Genomic DNA, 19,338 nt, shown 5'->3' with positions numbered 1-19,338 from the left:
CTGCTACCTGCTTATACTTCTGTTATATAGCAGCATTACCTCACTTGTACAACTTATCTTAAGAAATGGTGATATTAAAATTATGCTCTTGCCTTGCTATTGTAAATCTTGCAGAAAATGCTGGAAAAACTACGAGCCAAGAAGCCAGGGAAAACAGCCAGACTAGGAGAAGCCTCTAAACAAGAAGCACTGCTGTGTTAATACTCTGAGTTGTATCAAACAGTGAGATCTGCATTAAACTAAATCAGGTAATGGCTGACAGATGCTTTCTACAATACTATCTACTTTTAACATGTAGCAACCAGCACTGAGTAGAATGACACTGCAGGAAAAAGCTTTATGTGCCTTAGTGTTTGAAAGAGTGCCTGTAATATATGTTGTGTAAAAGCATCATCAAATAAAATGTTTTTATAAACATATAAAACAATAAGGTGGTTCTTCAAAAAGCTGAAACCCATTTTTCTTATCTTTAATTACCGTTTCTACTGATCACTTGTTGAATAACTGAATGTAGTTCCTTTCTTGTAGCCAGGTGAGAACGGAAGACAAACTAACACTTGCCTACAAGGCAGACATGGTTACAATCCCTGCTTTAGCTTTACTCCTGTGCTGACTCACAGTGTAGCAGTACAAAATAATTCCCTGGCTGCAGCTGGTTCTTTCAGGCATCAGTTTTATTTGAATGTTACTTTCCATATGAAGTAAACAGTTGCTTGAACAGTTTGAACACAGTTGATAAACCTTCCCCACTACAACCCCTCCTTGATCCATTACTTCAACTTACAGGGCAATGAAGTTTAAAATACTTATAATTCTCAGTTGTTAGAAGAAATAGAAGAGCATTTAAGAACTGTCCTTTTCTTTCTTGCAAGAGATTTGCAGCAACATCACACTGGGACCTGGGAGAAGAAAAGATAATTAGCACCATAATTCAAGAGAAAGAAAAGCCATTTCTATATTTCACCTTCCTATAGGCTGAAGCAACCTAACTTCATATCAAGGTGCCAATGCACTGCAGGCACACACATACACATCCCTTACTTTTGGCCCCTAAACCCTTAAGTATCATTTTGCATGCTAGCTCTGATTACAGATTCCTATATGCACTCTATCTAATATTCCAGTTCAGCATTACTGTCCACTTCCTCATCTATTTGGGATTATTTATTTCCACGCAGTTTCAAGAACATTATTAAGAATTAAAATAAGAAATAAAAATACAAGATGGCTCATCGTGCCCCAACTGTATCAATATTCTCTTCCACCTGCACATGCTGTGGCAGTCAGCTGGTTGCAGATGAAATCAAGTAGCGTTCTGCCTGCATTAGCAATTCAGAAAGTGACCCAGCAGTAGCTACAGGTGGTTTCTCAATTCAAGCAGCAACGTAACTTATGAGCTGTCTCCTCTGAAATAGACCACAGCACACACACACAGTGGCTACAGCATCCTGCTAAAAGGAGTTTGATGTACGGTCACTGCGTTAAGAGCTGCTGGTTTTCAAGCCATGCAAACCCTCTTTGAAGTGACCTTTTAAATTCTTCTGGGTACCAGCGCTGTTGCTAAGCATCTTACCTGCAGACTTGCTGTGGCAGCACTCAGGTACAACTTCTCACCCCCTGACATTCAGTGACAGCAGCAGACTCTGGGTACACAAAGGCACATTGGTTAATATAAATTAAGAGTAAAACTGAAGTTGGATGCCAAGTGCAAGGAGGAGCCTTTTGTTTTCCATTTTGAATGCATGACAGTTCTGTCAACAGCAGCTTCTGGAGCTTGAGTTCAATAGCTGAAGATTGCAGTCGGCACTTGGGTTATTTGGTAGCCAAGGAGAGCCACTAATACCCAGCAGAAGGGAGTGCTGTGTCTGTGGCCTACACCAAAGTTTTATTCCCAGCAGACCTACTGCCACACAACGCAGCAATTCAAGAGTCTGATGGACTTGCTTTATGGTCATGTCCACAGCTCACCAGGAACAGCCATATCCTTGCAGCCTTGGTAATGACCAGATCCTCTCCCTTTACTGCTGTTTTTTACAAGCATATAGGACTAGCTTTTGGGTACACACAGACCCTGATACTGCCAAAATCTGGAGCGAGTGCTGCCCAGGACTGCTATGGGCAGTCATATCTACATTCCTAGACAGCTGTCTCAAGTTTTGATCTTCTAGAGTCATACATTAGCAACTGAGCTTCCATCAAGTTGCTCGAAACCTTCCGAACTGAAAACCCAGTGCTTACCTATCCAACTGGTAGTTTCCTCTTCCAACTAATCCATTTCACACAGCCAATTGACTGTTCTCGATCCCAAGGCACCTGTTTAAAGAAACAAACTGAAGACACCAGGGAGAGCCAGGGGGCAGCTCTCACACTGACAAGTCCTACCCAGCACAGAAGGACTGCGCTCAAACCTTCAAGAGGGCAAAGCCTGTATCAGCAAGAATACCAGGTTCAACAGCCACAGCAGAGTGAAAACCAACGATGCCAAATGCTGAAATTCTGTAGCACTGGTTATTGAACACCCCATCAGAAGAACGCTGCTGGGTGCAGATACCATTCAGTGCAACAAGCACAGCAGTCCCCAATCAATCAATGCACGTTAAGTTCAAGCTCTCCACACGCCAGTTAGTAATAAGCTGAAGTAACGATTTTTCTCTGAAGTTGCCATGCAACTAAGAGGGAAAAGACATTCCATCAATTGCAGCAGCCTCGTAATTCTTTCTAGTGTTCTTTATATTCCCAGCACAAAGGGCTTATGCAAGTATTGTCCTTGTTTTACTTTAAGCTACGTTCTATAGAATAGCACTACGCTCTGTATAACCCAGGACTTCTAACACCGCAGTAGTAAATTGGCTGAGATGCTCAGAAATCAACTCAGACTTCAAATCTTTGAAGCTTAACAAGAGAAAAGCAGCACTGCTGAATTACATAGCACAGCAAGAATCCAACACACTCATTGAGTTACTTTAAGACTGGACAGACATTGGAGGGCTGGACTTCTTAATTTAAACCTAAAGCCACCACAAGGAACAGGAAATCACTTTGGGATTGAAGTGGGAAGAGCCTGTTTCAAGCCAACCAGAAAAAGACATCCACAAAGAGGTCTGGTACCTTCCCAGACATCTGGCTGAAGAGCAAGTTCAACCCACACCATTAAACATGTTATGTTTTAAATCTCACAACATGCTCTTTTTCACTCTTTCTTACCAAGCTTTTCCATTTGAATTTTTTTTTTCCATTCATATCAAATGCATGAACCAGAACCTAAGGGAAAACATGACACGTTACTTCCATCCCTGAAACAGTAGATGAAGATTTGTCTTGTAGTTCCGTCCCACAGAGCTAACAGGTAGCTCAAAGGGTAAAACTAAACCACAAGTTTGTTCTGTGAGGCGTTTCCAACGACATGAACCTACAGAAGAGATCCTATCGGGATAGACCTCACCATTTCTGTGACCATAAAGTAATACAACAAAAAAAAATCAAGCAGACTGGAAAAGCATCTTGCACAGTTCCTATCAAGTGCCTTCTTACTTCTGTCACGACTTGCTGGGGAAAAAGGAGGGAACTGTTACACTACCATTTCATTTGGAAGATACGGTAATAACTCCGCATCAGTAAGTTTCGTGTTAAAAGTTATTATTACATGGACGGCGTAAAACAGAGGAAATTAACTGCATTTATTCAAACACTCCGAACTTCTCCTAGTACTAATTTCCTTTTAAAGTAAAGCCCAAGTTTAGCAAGTTCAGCTCGTCACTTCATTTCAGACCAAAAGATCTTTCTTGGGATAAATCAAAGTTAAAGAAATCTTCACTTAAGAAGAAGGAATACTACGTTAAAAGAGACTAACACAGCATTGAGCTACACCCCTGCAACACTCCCAAAGGCACTGAGCTTCATCATGTGAATAGCTCCAGCCACTGAAAAACAGAGCCCCTCAAACACCAATGCATTTGAAGAAGCTCAGATGGCACACGAACCTGGAAGGAGCTCCCATCTCTGTCAATTAGTGGCTTTCTGCATTTCTTCTCTCATGTCTTCTTATCACCTGCCACCTGAAAAAGCAGCATCACTGCAGAGTTACAAAATGACATGCATGCACATACAAGTAGAACCTACAGCAGTGAATTCTAGAACCTTCAGAAGTCATTTCTAACCACCACAGGCATTTCTGATGACCTCTCCCACTGCGGTGAACATAAAACTATCAAATTACATTTTTAATTAACGATCAGCCTATTCACTGACAGCATTCTGCATGTTCCATCCTCAGCAGATACACAGTATGAAGCCAGGCAGCAGGTCTGTTCAGAAAGGCCATTCTCACTCACTCTCTTCAGAGCAGTTGAACATTTTGCCAATCATCACAACAACTTCCTCAGACAGCCTCGAGCTTCATTCCTGATGCAGCAGCACTCAATAAGAAACAACAGCCATATGGCAGCTCAGAAAGTTGAAGTAAAACATCTAGAGCTCTAAGCAATGGTTACATTAATTTGGTATCAAACTCACCAAGGAATTCTTCTGTTCTGCAGTGGCAGGTGGGCTTGCTGAAAAGAAGAACAGATCACAGTATGTGATTAACAGTTCTAAGTTTCTTCAGCATTTCAGTAACTTAAGACAGCTTCCAAGTGTGCTTTGATGAACTATTAACAGAATTCAGCACTGGGTGTTTTTCTTCTACTTCCCACAGCCAGCAGGATGCAGAATGCTCCAGGACACTATCTACTAAGCTACTAAACTGTAATGGTGATAGAAGGATGGTTGGACTGGATGACCTTGTGATTCTAGTAGTTCATAATGCCACACATGCCAATCCTTCAGACTGTAAGATTAAACTGCATTTTGAACCATGTTTGCGCAGTACATAAGCCTGTTACAGGTCTCATTGTCACCACTGCAATGGGTGTTACAGTGAGGAAAGCACAACCTGTTGCTGTTCTAGCCCCGTTGTTCAATTGAGACACATGTGGAGTTGTGTCTGCCTGCTGAATAACAAGGCGTAACACTTAACCCTTCACTACACCTGCAGAACAGCTTGTAGTAAAGCCCAGCCAATAAGCTAACACAGACACATCACTGGCTGCCTTCTGGGAGCTGGATTTGTCTTTCCAATTGAACTACTTTGGGAAAAATAAAAATAAAAGCAGCTAAGCCTTCAGCTTACAGTCCTCACACAACAACATCCCCAAAGGAAAAACCAACTTCCTCCAATATTCCTCCACTTCAAGAAATGTTAAACAACGTCAACTTCATTGCGCTTTTCACACACAGAATCACAGAATCACAGAATTACCCGGCTTGGAAGGGACCTCAAGGATCATGTAGTTCCAACCCCCCTGCCTAGCAGGGCCACCAAACATACACATTTACTAGATCAGGTTGCCCAGGGCCCCGTGCCAACCTTGGTCTTGACCACCTCAAGGACGGGGCATCACAACCTCCCTGGGCCGCCTGTTCCAAGGACCTACCCCCCTTCTCGTACGAACCTTTCCCCTACCTCCCCCTAAATCTTCCTCTTCACTTAAACACATTTCCCTAGTCCTGCTATTATCAGCTTTCAAAGAGTTTACTCCCTCCTGGGAGTAAGTTCCTTTTTCAGGTATTGACCGGGCTGCCATGAGGTACCGCAAACCTTCTCTCTCGCAGGCTGAACAACAGCTCCTCAGCTGTCTCATCGGGGAGGTGCTCAGCCCTGATCATCTTCGTGCCTCTCTGGCCTTTCCAAACTCTCCATGTTTTTTTGTACTGAGGGCTCCGCCACCTGGACACAGTTACTCAGATGGGGCCTACAAGAGCGAGTAGAGAGGGCCAATGCAACCTCCCGTATCTGCTGACCACGCTCTCCTGCTGGAGCCGGATCCATTTGCTTTCGGCTGCCAGGAGCGCCTGTGCTTCATGTAAGTTCTCATCTATCAGGACCCTAGGTCTTTTTCAGGCCGAGCTGCTCTCAGGCCAACTCCTCCAGCCTGTTACAGGTGCCTGGGGTTCTTCCGGCCCAGTGGCAAAACCTTGCCCTTTGCCGTGTTGAACCTCCATTAGGTTCCACCCGAGCCCAGCTTTCAGCTGTCCAGGTCTCTGCTGGCATCCGTTCCCTCCACGTATCGACTGCCCTCAGCTTTGGTGTCATAGCAAACTTGCTGAGGGTGCACTCCATTCTATCGATGTCATTATCACGATGTTCAAGAGCACCGGTTCCAGCCAGACCTTGACGGACGCGCTTCGTTACGGCCTGCCACCTGGACATAGAGCCTTGACACCACCTCTGTCTGCGGCCTTTCCACAATTGCTTTATCCATCTAGTTGTCCCCATCAATCCCTCCTCCACTTTGGCGATGCGGATGTGATGGGGACGCATGTCAAGGCCTTGCTCCGGTCCGGTAATGACTAGTCGCCTTCCCTTCATCACCAACGCTGTCACTGCCATCATAGAAGGCACAAGATTGTTAAGCATGACTTCCTGGTGAAGCCATGCTCTGGCTGTCTCGATCCCATGCTGTTCTTTCTGTGATGAGCATGTTGTCCAGGCGGATCTGTTCCATAATCTTCCCAGGCACAGAGGTGCGCCTCACCGGCCTGGTAGTTCCGCGGGTCTCCTGCTCCTTCTTGTACCTGGGAGTGACGTGACCCTTCCTCGCATCATCGGGCCTCACCTACGCCCCGACTTCTCACTCTGATGGGAGCGGCTCGCCCACCTCAGCGCTCTTCAGGCCCTGGGATGCACGCATCTGGCGATAGACTTCTACTCATCAGTCTCAGGAGGCACTCTCGGACTTGCTCTGACCCTTACCGTGGGGAGGGCTTTACGTGCTTGGTCCCCCAATCGAGGTCTGGGGGTGCAAGCTTCGGGCGTGGAAAACGACTAGCATCTGGCCAAGTGAGACCGCGGTGAGACTCATTTCAGCCCCTCCAGTTTCCCTCTTCATTGATGAAGCCATTTTCTCCTTTTTCACTTTACCCGAGTCGTCGCCATTTTGGCCTGTCTCTACTGGCTGTACTGTCGAGGTTTCTTATTGTTTTTCACATCTCGCAAGTTCGTTCTGCTGCGCTTGGCTTTCTGATCCACGTCTGCAAGTTCGGCGGCATTCTGTCTTCTTCCGGGTGACCAGGTGACCCGCCTTGTTTCCAGAGCTTGTAACCCTTTCTTCACCTCAGTTCTCTTAGAGGTCCTTGCTGGCCATGCCGGTTTTCTACTCTCCTGCCCACTTTCTTATCAGGGGATTGAGACGCTTTGTGGCTGCAGGAGGGCAATCCCTGACAGTAGCCAGCTCTCTCCCGTCCTTATCTTTGAGGGCAGCGCGCCAGGGGATTTGGCCCGCATCCATTGAGTTAGCTTGAGTTCTGCTCTTCCTACCGTGAGCTCCTTTTATACGTACACTTGTCCCACGGTTTTTGTCCCCACTGCTGTGTTTGACAGACTCCACCAAAGCCTCCCTGAGAAGGCAAAGACCCAAGTTCTCTCGTGCTGAACCTCAGCAGAAACAAAGCGTTACCTCCTTAACCAGCGTGTTCCACAGGAGAGCATGGGAGTAACAGATCTGTGCACCAGCTGTAAGAATTCAAACAGATCAGAATGGTTACGATAGCTCATTGCTGCAGGGCTGGAAAACATCTAGGAAGGAAACAATGCAACTGGACTCCAGTTCTGCACATGCAATACAAAACGAGCCCTTAGAATTAATTACTGCTTGAATAAATCTAAACACTGTCCCTTCATATAAGTAACACAGCCAACACATGCTTCGGCTGTGGGTTGCGAAAGAAGGTCTTGTTCTAAGCACCAGGTTCCAGGTTTTTGTCTACAGCACCAGACAAAAACTGAACATGTGCTGGAACGGAATCAATCTGCTTCCCTCTTATTCGCTGCTTTTGAAACAGTATTTGAAGAGCACATGGAAGTAAAGGTATTTATCAGTCAACAATGTACTTACTCCATTAACTGTCACTGTCCATTACTGGGCCTCCTGTTTTTTTAAGAGACAGGTATGATTGGGCCAAGGGTAACAGGCGCAACAAGCTCAGTATTACCATCAGATACTGTTGTAAGAACAATTTACATTGTGTCAAGTTGACATTATCTACTCTAGTACCTTTACTACAACAAAAGCTGAAGGCAGATGCCTCACTTTGATCCTCCCTCAAGGAAACACACTCATTTTCATTGCTGGTGTAGCTGTACCTCTTGACTCTCCATGTCAAAGAGTAACTCAGGTTTTTCTTGTGTTCTGTCTCCTGGATCCTCCTGAAGAGGCACAGATCTGATAACACCCCTTTGTGAGAAACGTCCCAGCTTTAGCAGTAACATCCAAGACCAAGATGATTTTTCATGATGCATCTTCCTCCTGCAGTTTTACTACAGGACAGTTGATCAGATGCTGCAGTTGCACGAGACACCAGTACTGACATCTCCACTAGGAGCAGCCAACATGAACCTTAGTTGGTTCATCTGCCCTGCAGCATTCAACACCAGCTGAAACAAGTATTGCTGTATATCACTGCTAACACAAACTGCTTTTACAGGTGTTAAAGAAGTGATGTTTAGTTTCTGTTCTAGCACAGGCCACAGGCTGGACTGGAAGAAGTTGTGAAGCCCATGAGCTGCCGGGAGAAAAGAACTGCACACCAACTCCCAGCTTACCTCACACAGCAGCTGATCCACAGTCATCATCCAAAAGCAACTGACTGAAAAAAACCAAAAGAAATAAACATCATCAATCATGGTCAAATAAGCTGAGATTCCTACAGGCAAAAGCTACTTCTCAGCAATCAATTTGGCAGCTGCAGTGCACTCACTGTTCAGATGTGTAGGTCCAGTTCTAATCAGAATTGAAATTTAGTTCATTTCTGAGTCACTCAGCAGTTGAACAGAAACATTCATCACGTGAACTGCAGAATGAGCAGGACTCCACACCCACCTCACTGCATTACCCTGCCAGAACCCCACTCCTACATCTAGTCTGAGCAACCGCAACAAGTTCCCATTCATGCTACAAGATCAGCAGATAGTCCCTGTTGTGCTGAAGGGCTTCTATCTCTGCTCAGTCACCTTCGTAAGACCCCACTCTGGACTGAGGAGGGGAAGAAGGGAATAGAACTTTTCATCACACTGCTAGTTGTTTTAAAGCAGCTTGAGATTATGATATTGGATTTAGGAGAATTAGTTTATTCTACACTGCTTAATTACAAGAGCTGGAACTCTTAGTCCTGTAGCTCTGTGACCTGCTGGTTCCACAAGCCAGGCTGCGGAAGGTGCTATTTCAGCAGGATCACTTAGCAGCAGCATTCTTCTTCAATCACTCCAGCTGACTTTGCTCGCTTTGTTTTGGCCTTTGATTTCTTCTTCTTGTTGGGAATTTTGCTGCTTATAATGAAACAGCTTTTGTCCTGAGAACAAAAAAAAACAGCATTCTCAAGTCTGGTTTGGAGACACTTGAAGTACCAATTTATTACTAACTTCCTTTAGGAAGTTTTATGGACGCTTCAGAGAACTGCCCAATTTCCGCACATCCCAACATAATTCCAAAGAGCTCAGACTTCTCTCAAACCAATTTCCTCTTGTACTACACACCAAAACCACACAAACTGGTTAATTCCAGATCCAAGCTCAAGAATTAAGTACTCAAAGCATCATCTGTTACTTATTTAACACCTCAAAAGAGAAAACAGGTTATAGTTTTCAAATTATGGATGTTTACTCACCACTACTCTGACATCAAAGTCTTCTGGATTATCAGAGCCCAAGCAGTTATCATCGTCATTGCTGAAAGGCAGGAAATTCAAATCAAATCTGTACTTCTACAGTAGCGCAGCATAAACAAGCTGTTCTCCTAATGCAGCACCACTTCCTCATAATGCATATGGAAACGCTACAGCTTACAGGTCTGGGATGCTCCCACTTCTACATGAGGCTACACTGAGAGCCTGTGGAACAAGATCCTTATCTAAAGCCATGAGCTGTTACTTATTTTCTCTCTCTGCTCTTTTAAGGATGAGGAGAGAGCACACAACACAGCAGTGCTAAGCCAACAGAATCCATTACTGAGTTACAGAAAAATCCAAGAGGTATTTCACCAATTAATATAATGCACGTGCCAGACAATAAAGACAGCAATGCTGAACACACAGACTTTAAGTTGAGAACAAAACAGCAACTTTTATACTACTGAAAATGAACTTACTTTGTCTCCTGGATAGGAGAAATGGGGCCTTTGTCATCTAAATATTTATGTTTCCGCGCTGTCAGACATTCCCTTTCTAAGTCTTCATTTGCTTCAAGGGATTTCAAAGCCTTTTTGAGGTGTTCTTCAGCTTTAAGCATTTCAACATACTGGAAATATCCCTTCGCAGCTGCTTGCTGCAAAAAAAAGGAATAGATCTTAAATACAAACAAAGAAATGAACCATTTATATAATCAACCAGACTGTAACATTAAATGACAGCCTTAGGTCAGCTGGTTCTCTCCCACAAAACACAGGGCTCACCTCATAGCTAAGAACCATATTTACGGGAATATGTTTCCTCCCATAATGTTTTTCAACAAAAGGGAACTGAAAGCCTGGATCCCGAAGCCTTCTCCTTCGCTCCTGAGGCGGGGCTGTCATGGGCCGATTCCCACCACGCTTCTTTGGGGGTTCCGAGCGTCTCTTTGTCTTCCGTGAAACACCGCTCCTGTATCTTCGGTGCGCAGCAGTTTTAAACTTCCTTCCTCTGAAGTGATAGGCAAAAATGGCTTTCAAATCGAGCTTGGATTTCCTCCTTTGGGAGGGTTCAGGTGGCCTCACCGGGCTCTCAGGGAGCAAAGAGTCAGGACTTTCACCATCAGACACTCGTGCATCAGCTCCTGCTTGTTTCCTTGAAGGCTGCGATCTCCTCTTTTGCTCCGCAGAGGGAGCAGTGCATTTCCTAGAGCGTTTGCTGCCCCGAGCAGCTGAAACATCACTGAAAAAGAAACGTGTACATTCAACAGAGCACATACGTTTATGAGTCTTGTTCGTAAGTGATTCTAAGGAACCAGGTAACTCACATTTCTGAATCGCTGCTATCCACCTCAGATGAAGATGTATTTGTACTACTAGTCTCATCTGAAGACTCCTCAGGAGTGGCGTCCTTCTGCCTCGAGCACAAACGTCTCTTCCTTGCATTCACTGCACGCTCAGGTATTTTAGATCTTTTTCGCCTCTGAGTGGATACGAGACTCTGAGCATCAGGATCATCAGAACAAGAGGTGTGGGATTCATCTGTATCACTCATGTTTTAATCTGCCCTGAAAGAAATTAAATATGTTTTACCCCAGGCAAAGCTTTTCACATCCAAGGAACGTATGTGTCTCCCTCACAGTAGCCCCCTCCCGCCCACCATCCCGGGGCGGACATTTTGCGCGGTTCCCGCCGCTCTACCACAGCCCCGGGCCGCCATGAGGAGCCCATTTCCCACATCCCACCCGCCCCAGGGCCTTCCTTGCGCTCCGTCTAGGAATCGCTCAGCGACAGGATGTGCTTTGATTCTACCCCAGCCTCACAGCGGGTCCTCACACGGCGGATGGCAGCGGATTCAGCGCACCGCCATCACCAACCCAACACTCACCTCACGCTTCACCTCCGGAAAGGGCGCGCAATGGCCGCCCCCGAGCTTAAATAGCGCTCGGCTCTCGCGAGAGCAGGACGGGGCGGGGAGTGCCGTGAGGGGGGCGGGGATGGGCGGCCGCAGGTTGTGGGCATTGGCTGCGGTTCCCGCTCGCTGTGGGTCTCCAGAGGGTGGCTCCTGCAGGTTTGGCTCCGGGACTCTTTTTAGACTCTTTTTACCCTCGTTTACGTGGCCTGAATTTCCCTTCTCGCTTCTCTGCTGAGTTCATCTGCACGTTGGCGCTGTCCCTGTTGGCTCTGTGGCTCTGGCTGTGCTTCCTTCTCCCCCCAGCCCCCCGCTATGAAGCGTTTCTATCCAGCCATTAACTTCTCCTTTCCGTTTTCTGCCCTTTCCTGCTTGGAAAAGAAAAGCCGCAGTGTCTCGACGTGTCGGTTGTTTCCTGCCATCCCGTTTGCAGCGTTCCTGTGACAGCTTCCTTCACAGAAGGGAGAATCGCCCATAGAAGCGGACGAGCCCCCAGCTAAGATGGAAATCACTCTACATAGACAGCTTGCTTTCTTGCTCTATTGCTTGTTACAGGCAGAACTTGAGGTAGCTGAACTTTGAGCTCAAAGTCTCGCTTTTTCTTCCATGAAAGGTTCCTATTTTGTTACGTGCAGCAGGCGTGTGCCTAAGGAGTTAATGATTTCTGGGGCTGGTTTATAGGTAGCATGTAACCAGCTGCTTGTGCCTGGAGCTGCTGGTTTGCCCTCGTAGCAGGTTATGCTGTTGCATGACTGAAATATAGCTCGTTTCAAAAGAAGCTCCAACATTTCTGTTCTGAACAAAGCTTGCTGTGAAAGGCTCTGAGCTGATATAGAGTCCAGTGCTGTACAACTTGCTGCTGCTTTGGTGCCTTTGTTTGGCTTTGAGATGCACTACAACCTTCTTCCACTTTGGAAACACGTGCCTATAAGAAACTGGGAGCCAAGGTTGAAAGTCCATCATAGCCAATGCTGGAAAAGTAAACATTAAGGTAGTGAAGACCGGGTAAGGCAGTTATTGTGCTTAGAAAAGCGTGGCTTTGGGTTTACAAAGGACAGATAACTGACCTGTCCCTTGAATTAGGTTCAGCGTATTACATATTTTGTCTGTACTGAGATGGAAGTTTGAGGACTAACAGATGTAATGCTCTGAAGCAGCTGCAGAGCTGGTAGGCACACCTGCTTCCAAAGCACATAGAATCATAAAATCACCAAGGTTAGAAAAGACCTGAAAGATTATTCAGTACAACCATCCACATATTACTAATAGCTGCCACTAAACCACTAATAGCTGCCACTAAACCATGAGAAAACACTAATCTTGAAGCTGTCAGTTTTTCCCTCAATGGTATAATAACAATTCTACTGTTATCTATGTATTCTCGGGTGAATTTGACAGATAAATTGCATATTGAAAGCAGTGTGTTTTTAATTACTAAACCATTATCTTTGTTGACAGATCAGTCACTTCTGCAGTGTGTTACACTGTAATTTCTAACCTGAAGAAATCAGAACCAAGCAGGCAATGGCCAAGGTAGAGAAGTTTGCTTTTCATGTTCCAAGCCTGGAGGAGCTTGCTGGAGGTGAGTCATGTAACCTTTTATAAACTGGAAATATGTTTTTCAAGCTTTCCTTAGTGCTACACAGAATGTTCTTGCTGTTGGCCCACTGGGACGTAAAGAAAAGCCCTGTTTTTCTATGCACTCTTAGTACTTTGAAGCAAGTGATAACTCACCTTTCAAAGCCCCAGGTGTCAATTAAGCATGTGAGCAAACTCTCAGTCTTTAATCTGCTGCATCTGCTGGTTTGTACAGGGGTTGTGAAAGTTTGATAAACACAAGCTGAGGTTAATTACACAATTGGGGTCACCTGTTCTCCTCTGCCTCCAGTATTTCTTTTGGAGCTGCTCAGAACACACCTAACAAGATGCAGGATGGTCTTGAGCTCAGCTGGCTCCTCTGCTGATGATTGAGTTAGAACCAGACTTTGGTGAACAACTTATTTTTCTTCCCAAAGTCTTCACAAAATGCACTTAAAGCTTCTTGTTAATCACTGAACTTGTTTAAGTCAGAATCATCCCTGATGCTGAGGTGCTTAGGCAGGTTTTGGGCCTAAAAACACTGATATGAAACAAAAGAAGTTCAGATTTTGGACTGATCATCAGCTCTGCTCACTATTTTCCCTTTATTACCAGTGGCACTTGTCAGAATATCTTGTACACTGCCATGTTTCTGTTCATGATATCCTGCAAGAGCAGCTGCTTCCAGACAGCAGTCAGATTACGATCAGCCAAAGGAGTCTGCTTCATAGTTTTTAAAGTCATCATCACTTCAGCTGAAATTTACTACTAATTTTCTTCTCATATAATACTTGGCCGTGATTGTAATTGTCTGACCTTGTGGAAACAAACAAATTCTGCTGACTATAGTTTAAGGTTATCCATGTTACTTCACAGGTGCTGTACTTATAAGTTCTGTGAGATTCTTAATGCGGTAACTAGTGATGCTCTGAACAAGCTCTTGCTGTTCTGTAAAGTTCTGACTCAAGAAACAGTGCACCTACAGGCACTAACACTTAAGCCAAGAGTTCCTTAGGGTATCTATATATTCTTTAGAGTGTCTTGCTGAAGTGAAGGCTAGACAGAGAATTCTATTAGTGGTTTGTCAACCTCTCTGTAATTTTCCCTTGCTAATAATTTTGCCGTTACTTATTCTTTAATTGTAGTTTTGCAGAAAGGACTGAAAGAAAACTTTGCTGATGCCCAAGTCACTGTTGTTGACTGTCCTGATCTGACTCAGGAGCCTTTCAATTTTCCTGCTAAAGGTAACCCGGTGCTTTTGTCTTCTGCAGATCTCTCTAGATCTATTAGGAGAGTTCAGACTGTTTTTCAGGTTAAGGATTTGCATGAAAGGAAAGCCACATTATTCCTGCATATGCTTCCTAGTTGATGAATGAACAAGCACAAATAATTCAAGCACTTGTTCTCCTTTTTTTCCTTAACTTATGTCTGCGATTCTCACTTATTTCATACACTTCCATTATTGTGCTCAGAAAGTTTTGACGTGGAGTTATCTTCCAGCTGGATGAATGTTTTTAGATCCATGGCAATCGCTGTCTGAACCTAAGGAGCTGTGCTTCCATTTGTTTTTAATCCCTGCCATCCATATATTATAAGTTAAACTATCTCCTTTTGTGTGGGATTCCTGGTCTTTGACATCAGCTGTCTGGAAGACAGGTACCTCGTCTGTGCTACTCATGATTTCCCTCTATCATCAGTGTAATGCAAGAAGCACCTTGAGGTGTTTCATACCTGATACATGCCCAAAGTCATACCAGGTACGTGCCCAAATAAATGGGATGATTTGGGCATCCATCACAGCGGAAACTTCCCAAATGGAGTCTCCCAATGGGAGTGTCAGCTGTGTGGTCAGAGCATCTGACTGGAGAAACAGCAAATGGCAGTTGTTGCCCACAGTAAATTTGTTTTGTGCTTACTTTGCAAGTTGACTACCATTAAATTCTTCTAAATGTGTACCGTTTTATGGCTTACAGTCCTTATATTTCTCAATAGTGTGACATCTTACCTAAGCATCCTAGAGAAGTAGTGATCTCCAAGTGTGTTGTATGTTTGAGGAACCTGTTCTTTGGTGTGTTAGGCTGTGTGCTGATCTAAGGCTGTCAGGGAAAATACTGTACCAAACTAACTGGCTGTGTTCTTCCAGGAATCTGTGGAAAGCCTAGAATAGCAGATGTGGGAGGTGTTCCATACCTCATTCCACTTGCACAGAAAGAAAAAGTGAGTTGTTGTGTTGTTGTTGTTTTTTTTCCTGTAGCTGTGGGATTTAAATTCATTTGTTAATAGAAAAGCGGTACCTTGTTGAAATAAAATCAAAACCCAGGACTAACAGATGATTCCACTTGTGAAAGAGTTTTGTGTTTTCTAAGGTTGATTCTGATGTATATTAAACATAGACCACGTCAGAAAGTCTTACACATCTTAGCCAGAAACAACAGCTGGGGATATATCCATTACTATCAAATACTGTGTTGTTTAGACTTGGGTTCTGTGTTCATCCGAACTTATCTCAGATACTAATGAGAGTGTTGTGAATGCACACAGGGGTTACAGTGGCAATTTGAGAATGATTAATGCAGATCAGAGCACTGCACCGCAATCACACTTGTGTCTCTTTTGCAGGTTTATGATCTAAATACTGTTGCAAAAGACATAGAGCTTCCTGGAGCTTTCATTCTTGGAGCTGGGGCTGCTTCATCTCGGGTTGTTGGTGTAAATGCTGAGGTCGGTAGCTATAAATGTGATGGTTCTCAATGGTTTAATTGAAATATCAAAGTAGTAGAGTGGTATTGTGCTCAATACTTCCTACTTATGGCAAAGTGATCATTTAATAAATGCTCTCCATGCCAAAAGCTCATAAACCATGTAGTCCAAAGCTGAAACTGCATATATGTTAGTTATGTTCGTTATACTGACTCTTGCTGTTCTTTGTCTCAGCTTATCCCTATTGTGCAAACTAAGCATGAAAAAAAGCCTGCTATAAATGGGAGCTATGTTGCTCAGATAAATCCTGCAGATAAAGGATGCCTGCTTGAAAAGTACAGCAGCAAATACTCAGACTGTGAATTTGGGCTGTTGGCCAACCTTTATGCCAGCGAGGGCCAACCTGGTAAGGTGCGTACTCAGATCAAAGGTAACTTCTCTTGTAGAACCTTGTGGCTGATGGGAAATTCCATCTTTCAATGTTCTTAAATCACATTTCTGTGATTGCAGTAAAAAAGCAATTCCATGAAAGAAGTATCCAAATGTGAGAAGCCATGGCTGGTGAATGAGGAGAATTGTTGGATACAGAGAGGTGTATAAAATGTTGAGGAATATCACAGGATCACAGAACGACCTGGGTTGGAAGGGACCTCAAGGATCATGAAGTTCCAACCCCCCTGCCTGGCAGGGCCACCAAACTTCCACATTTATTAGGTCAGGCTGCCCAGGGCCCCATCCAACCTGGCCTTGAACACCTCCAAGGACGGGGCATCCACAACCTCCCTGGGAAACCTGTTCCAGCACCTCACCACTCTCCTAGTAAAGAACTTCCCCCTGATATCCAACCTAAATCTACACTCTTTCAGCTTAAATCCATATAAGTATTTGTATTAGAATAGAGACTGATAAATTAGACTTATAAGAATAAGTAATAAACTTTTCCCTCATAAATCATCCATTCAAATCCAGTCCAGACATACAGTGACTTAAGGTTATTGTTGTGCAATGATTGAATTGTGCACAGAAACAATTTACAGAATCTTAGGTTTTTTTGTAGATGCTTTGCCCTCAACACAGCTGGCACAAAGCAGAGCAGCCAAAAACCAGATCATTGCATGGAAACTGAACAGTCTCTTTTCAAGCACTTATACCAGAGCTGAAGGCAGCCTGTGGATGGAACCATGGATGGAAGGGAGTTACCTATACAGTTGTTTTACGCATGAGTAACTGACTCAAATACCCTTCACAAGCAAATCTAGTGTTGAACAGGAAGTCAGAAACAAAGTTGGATCCAGTAGTGGAAGGATGTGGAGCAGCAGTTCTGGGGGAAACTGGTGCTTTGAAAAAGTCATCTTGGGTTATAAATGTGGGAGTTTCAGAACAGCTTTTACAGATGGTTGCTGTAGGAGGCAACAGTGATGAAATCACTTTATCCTCCAGGTTATTGAGGTGAAAGCCAATGGAAGAACTGGGGAGCTGAACTTTGTGTCGTGTCTAAGACAAATTTTAGAGAAACACTATGGAGAAAAGCCAGTTGGGATGGGTGGAACCTTTATCATTCAGAAGGGAAAAGCAAAACTTCACATTATGGTAAGTTGTTCTCAATTCATAGAACTTCTCTTTTTTATCATTCTGAAAGCAGAATTATAAATCAAGATCTAATTTCTTACTGTCTCGACTTCTTTTGTATTCCTTTTGTATTGTGTAAGCCCTTTGTATTAATTTGTATTAAAGTAAGAAGCAAATCCTACAAAACCAACATAACAAAACTAATGATGCTGTCTTAATTGACCTTACTTTGATCTTCTAAAATCCATGGGCAACCAGTGAAGGAATTGTGTGACAACTGTAAAGTGAAATAAAATACAGCAATTGAGATGATACTTACAGAAAGCAATAAGCATTTATTTTGTGAATGATAACTGAGCTTCTAAAATACCAGAAGGAAAATCATCACTGCAATGAAAGAAGCAATATTCTGGGTCACTTCCATTTCTGACAGAAGCAAAGTAATGGGCTTCCAAAAGGCAAGAACAAACCTGAACAGAATAGTGGGGAGGAAGAAGGTGAAGGGAAGTTGATAGTAGAAATGCCTCGATGTAAATACCTTTATCTGACTTACAGCTTTTGCTTCTGCCGTAGCCTCCAGAATTTTCTGCCTGTCCTTTGAACACTGATGAGGATGTGAATAACTGGCTCAAATTCTTTGAAATGAAGGCTCCGCTCATTTGTCAGCCAGTAATCGTTTCAAGAGATCCAGTGAGTCTTCTCCACCTTTCTAAGTATAAACTGAGTCCGGTAGTGAGTTTCGTTGTGGATGTAGTTTTCCCTTTAAGAACAGAAGTGTGTGTATTGCAGACTTTCAGAAGGCGTGTGATAAAATACAAGCCTCTCATTTCTGTCATTGGTTTCAGTTGAGACTTGGCCAACCAGCTCTGGAACGTAGTGAGTGTATATAGTGGGTTTACATGAGTGGTTCTGTTACACTTGCTATGTGCAAGTGTTTGCATCCCCAGCTTATCAGCACTGTTTGCATTCACAGCTGGACACAGCAGGAGGAATGTTAAGAGCATGGCAGCTTGCTCAGTCATGTGCTCATGTTGTTCACTTTCAGAAGCACCGTCTTCCAACAATGCTGTGTCAAAATGGCTCTTTTTGGAAGTACTTGAGTGTCATGAGAGACACCAGAGGAAAATGGTTTTAATTGGTGAATGAATTGTTCTGTTTCATAGAACCCTGGAGTGGTTTGGGTTGGAAGGGACCTTAAAGACCATCCAGTTTTAAGACCATCCAGTTCCCAACCCCCTTCCTTGGGCAGGGTTATCATACTTCTTAGTGCCCCATCCATCCTGGCCACAATCACCTCCAGGGCTGGGACACCCACAGCTCCCTGTGCAACTAGAGACACCCTGTTTGTACTGAGGGCCCTTTCTCTGCCCGCAGGGCTTCGACCTTCGCCTGGAGCACACGCACTGCTTCAGCCAGCATGGGGAGGGCGGCCATTACCACACGGACACCACGCCGGATGCCGTGCAGTACCGCGGTTATTTGCTGCCCGCTGAGCTGCTCTACCGCATCGACCGGCCCAAGGAGACACACGGAGTGGGGCGGGACTGAGGGCTGCCCAGATTGTGGCTTTTGGAGTAAAAATGTTGATTTTTGTAACGTTTTTAATCACACACAGCGATCAAAGCCAAATACACCAGTCCTTGGAGGTGTTCAAGACCAGGTTGGACAGGGCCCTGGGCAACCTGATCTATTAAAGGTGTATGTTTGGTGGCCCTGCTAGGCAGGGGGTTGGAACTACATGATCCTTGAGGTCCCTTCCAACCCGGGTCATTCTGTGATAATCAACTGTCAGCTTTTCATGCCTGTTCAAGGGGGAAGATTGAAGTTGGAACTGAAGGGGAATTGGAGCTGTCATTTTCACTAAACGTTACTAATGCTGTACTT

General features: G+C 44.3%; 3 protein-coding genes and 6 non-coding genes across 25 annotated transcripts in view; 2 read left to right on the top strand and 7 right to left on the bottom strand.

Annotated features, from left to right (window-relative positions):
• Positions 1-4,794, top strand: part of CEP295 (centrosomal protein 295) — a 37,322-nt gene extending 32,528 nt beyond the window's left edge. For all 3 annotated transcript variants that reach the window (XM_032442200.1, XM_032442201.1, XM_015852282.2), the window contains one exon: positions 115-4,794. In XM_032442200.1, the coding sequence (XP_032298091.1) occupies positions 115-201 (87 nt within the window). In that variant the 3' untranslated portion in view covers positions 202-4,794. The remainder of the gene's footprint in view (positions 1-114) is intronic.
• On the bottom strand, positions 657-11,693 carry TAF1D (TATA-box binding protein associated factor, RNA polymerase I subunit D). 13 transcript variants are annotated; one of them, XM_015852312.2, is made up of 14 exons: positions 11,584-11,693; positions 11,024-11,263; positions 10,482-10,938; positions 10,179-10,354; positions 9,700-9,760; positions 9,185-9,384; positions 8,639-8,682; positions 7,494-7,549; positions 4,513-4,550; positions 3,981-4,055; positions 3,205-3,261; positions 2,239-2,313; positions 1,574-1,643; positions 657-899 (listed from the first exon to the last, which is right to left on the bottom strand). In XM_015852312.2, the coding sequence occupies exons 2-6, from the start codon at positions 11,248-11,250 to the stop codon at positions 9,271-9,273; spliced, it is 1,035 nt and encodes a 344-aa protein (XP_015707798.1). In that variant the 5' UTR covers positions 11,251-11,263; positions 11,584-11,693; the 3' UTR covers positions 657-899; positions 1,574-1,643; positions 2,239-2,313; positions 3,205-3,261; positions 3,981-4,055; positions 4,513-4,550; positions 7,494-7,549; positions 8,639-8,682; positions 9,185-9,270. The 13 variants fall into 13 exon arrangements, with proteins under 13 accessions (XP_015707798.1, XP_015707797.1, XP_032298099.1 ...); XM_015852311.2 differs by having other exon boundaries at positions 9,220-9,384; XM_032442208.1 differs by having other exon boundaries at positions 8,180-9,384.
• LOC116652816 lies at positions 2,424-2,562 on the bottom strand. Its single transcript, XR_004306035.1, has one exon. It is a non-coding gene; the product is annotated as a small nucleolar RNA SNORA8 (small nucleolar RNA).
• LOC116652819 lies at positions 3,312-3,443 on the bottom strand. The gene has a single exon (XR_004306038.1). It is a non-coding gene; the product is annotated as a small nucleolar RNA SNORA18 (small nucleolar RNA).
• LOC116652814 lies at positions 4,302-4,375 on the bottom strand. Its single transcript, XR_004306033.1, has one exon. It is a non-coding gene; the product is annotated as a small nucleolar RNA Z40 (small nucleolar RNA).
• Positions 4,872-5,003, bottom strand: LOC116652817. The gene has a single exon (XR_004306036.1). It is a non-coding gene; the product is annotated as a small nucleolar RNA SNORA1 (small nucleolar RNA).
• LOC116652823 lies at positions 7,705-7,831 on the bottom strand. Its single transcript, XR_004306042.1, has one exon. It is a non-coding gene; the product is annotated as a small nucleolar RNA SNORA40 (small nucleolar RNA).
• LOC116652831 lies at positions 8,816-8,887 on the bottom strand. The gene has a single exon (XR_004306050.1). It is a non-coding gene; the product is annotated as a small nucleolar RNA SNORD5 (small nucleolar RNA).
• Positions 11,677-19,335, top strand: C1H11orf54 (chromosome 1 C11orf54 homolog). 3 transcript variants are annotated; one of them, XM_015852319.2, is made up of 10 exons: positions 11,693-11,766; positions 11,989-12,174; positions 13,066-13,189; positions 14,331-14,429; positions 15,329-15,402; positions 15,805-15,906; positions 16,120-16,296; positions 17,326-17,475; positions 18,028-18,144; positions 18,829-19,335. In XM_015852319.2, exons 3-10 carry the CDS (start codon positions 13,132-13,134, stop codon positions 19,000-19,002), a joined length of 951 nt encoding a protein of 316 aa, XP_015707805.1. In that variant the 5' UTR covers positions 11,693-11,766; positions 11,989-12,174; positions 13,066-13,131; the 3' UTR covers positions 19,003-19,335. The 3 variants fall into 3 exon arrangements, with proteins under 3 accessions (XP_015707804.1, XP_015707805.1, XP_015707806.1); XM_015852318.2 differs by lacking the exon at positions 11,989-12,174 and having other exon boundaries at positions 11,677-11,766; XM_015852320.2 differs by lacking the exons at positions 11,693-11,766; positions 11,989-12,174 and adding an exon at positions 12,343-12,598.
• Positions 19,336-19,338: the final 3 nt, after the last annotated feature.

Source organism: Coturnix japonica, chromosome 1, assembly GCF_001577835.2.
Source record: "Coturnix japonica isolate 7356 chromosome 1, Coturnix japonica 2.1, whole genome shotgun sequence".
Classification (NCBI taxonomy): Eukaryota; Metazoa; Chordata; class Aves; order Galliformes; family Phasianidae; genus Coturnix; species Coturnix japonica.
This window is presented reverse-complemented; position numbering and strand designations above follow the sequence as displayed.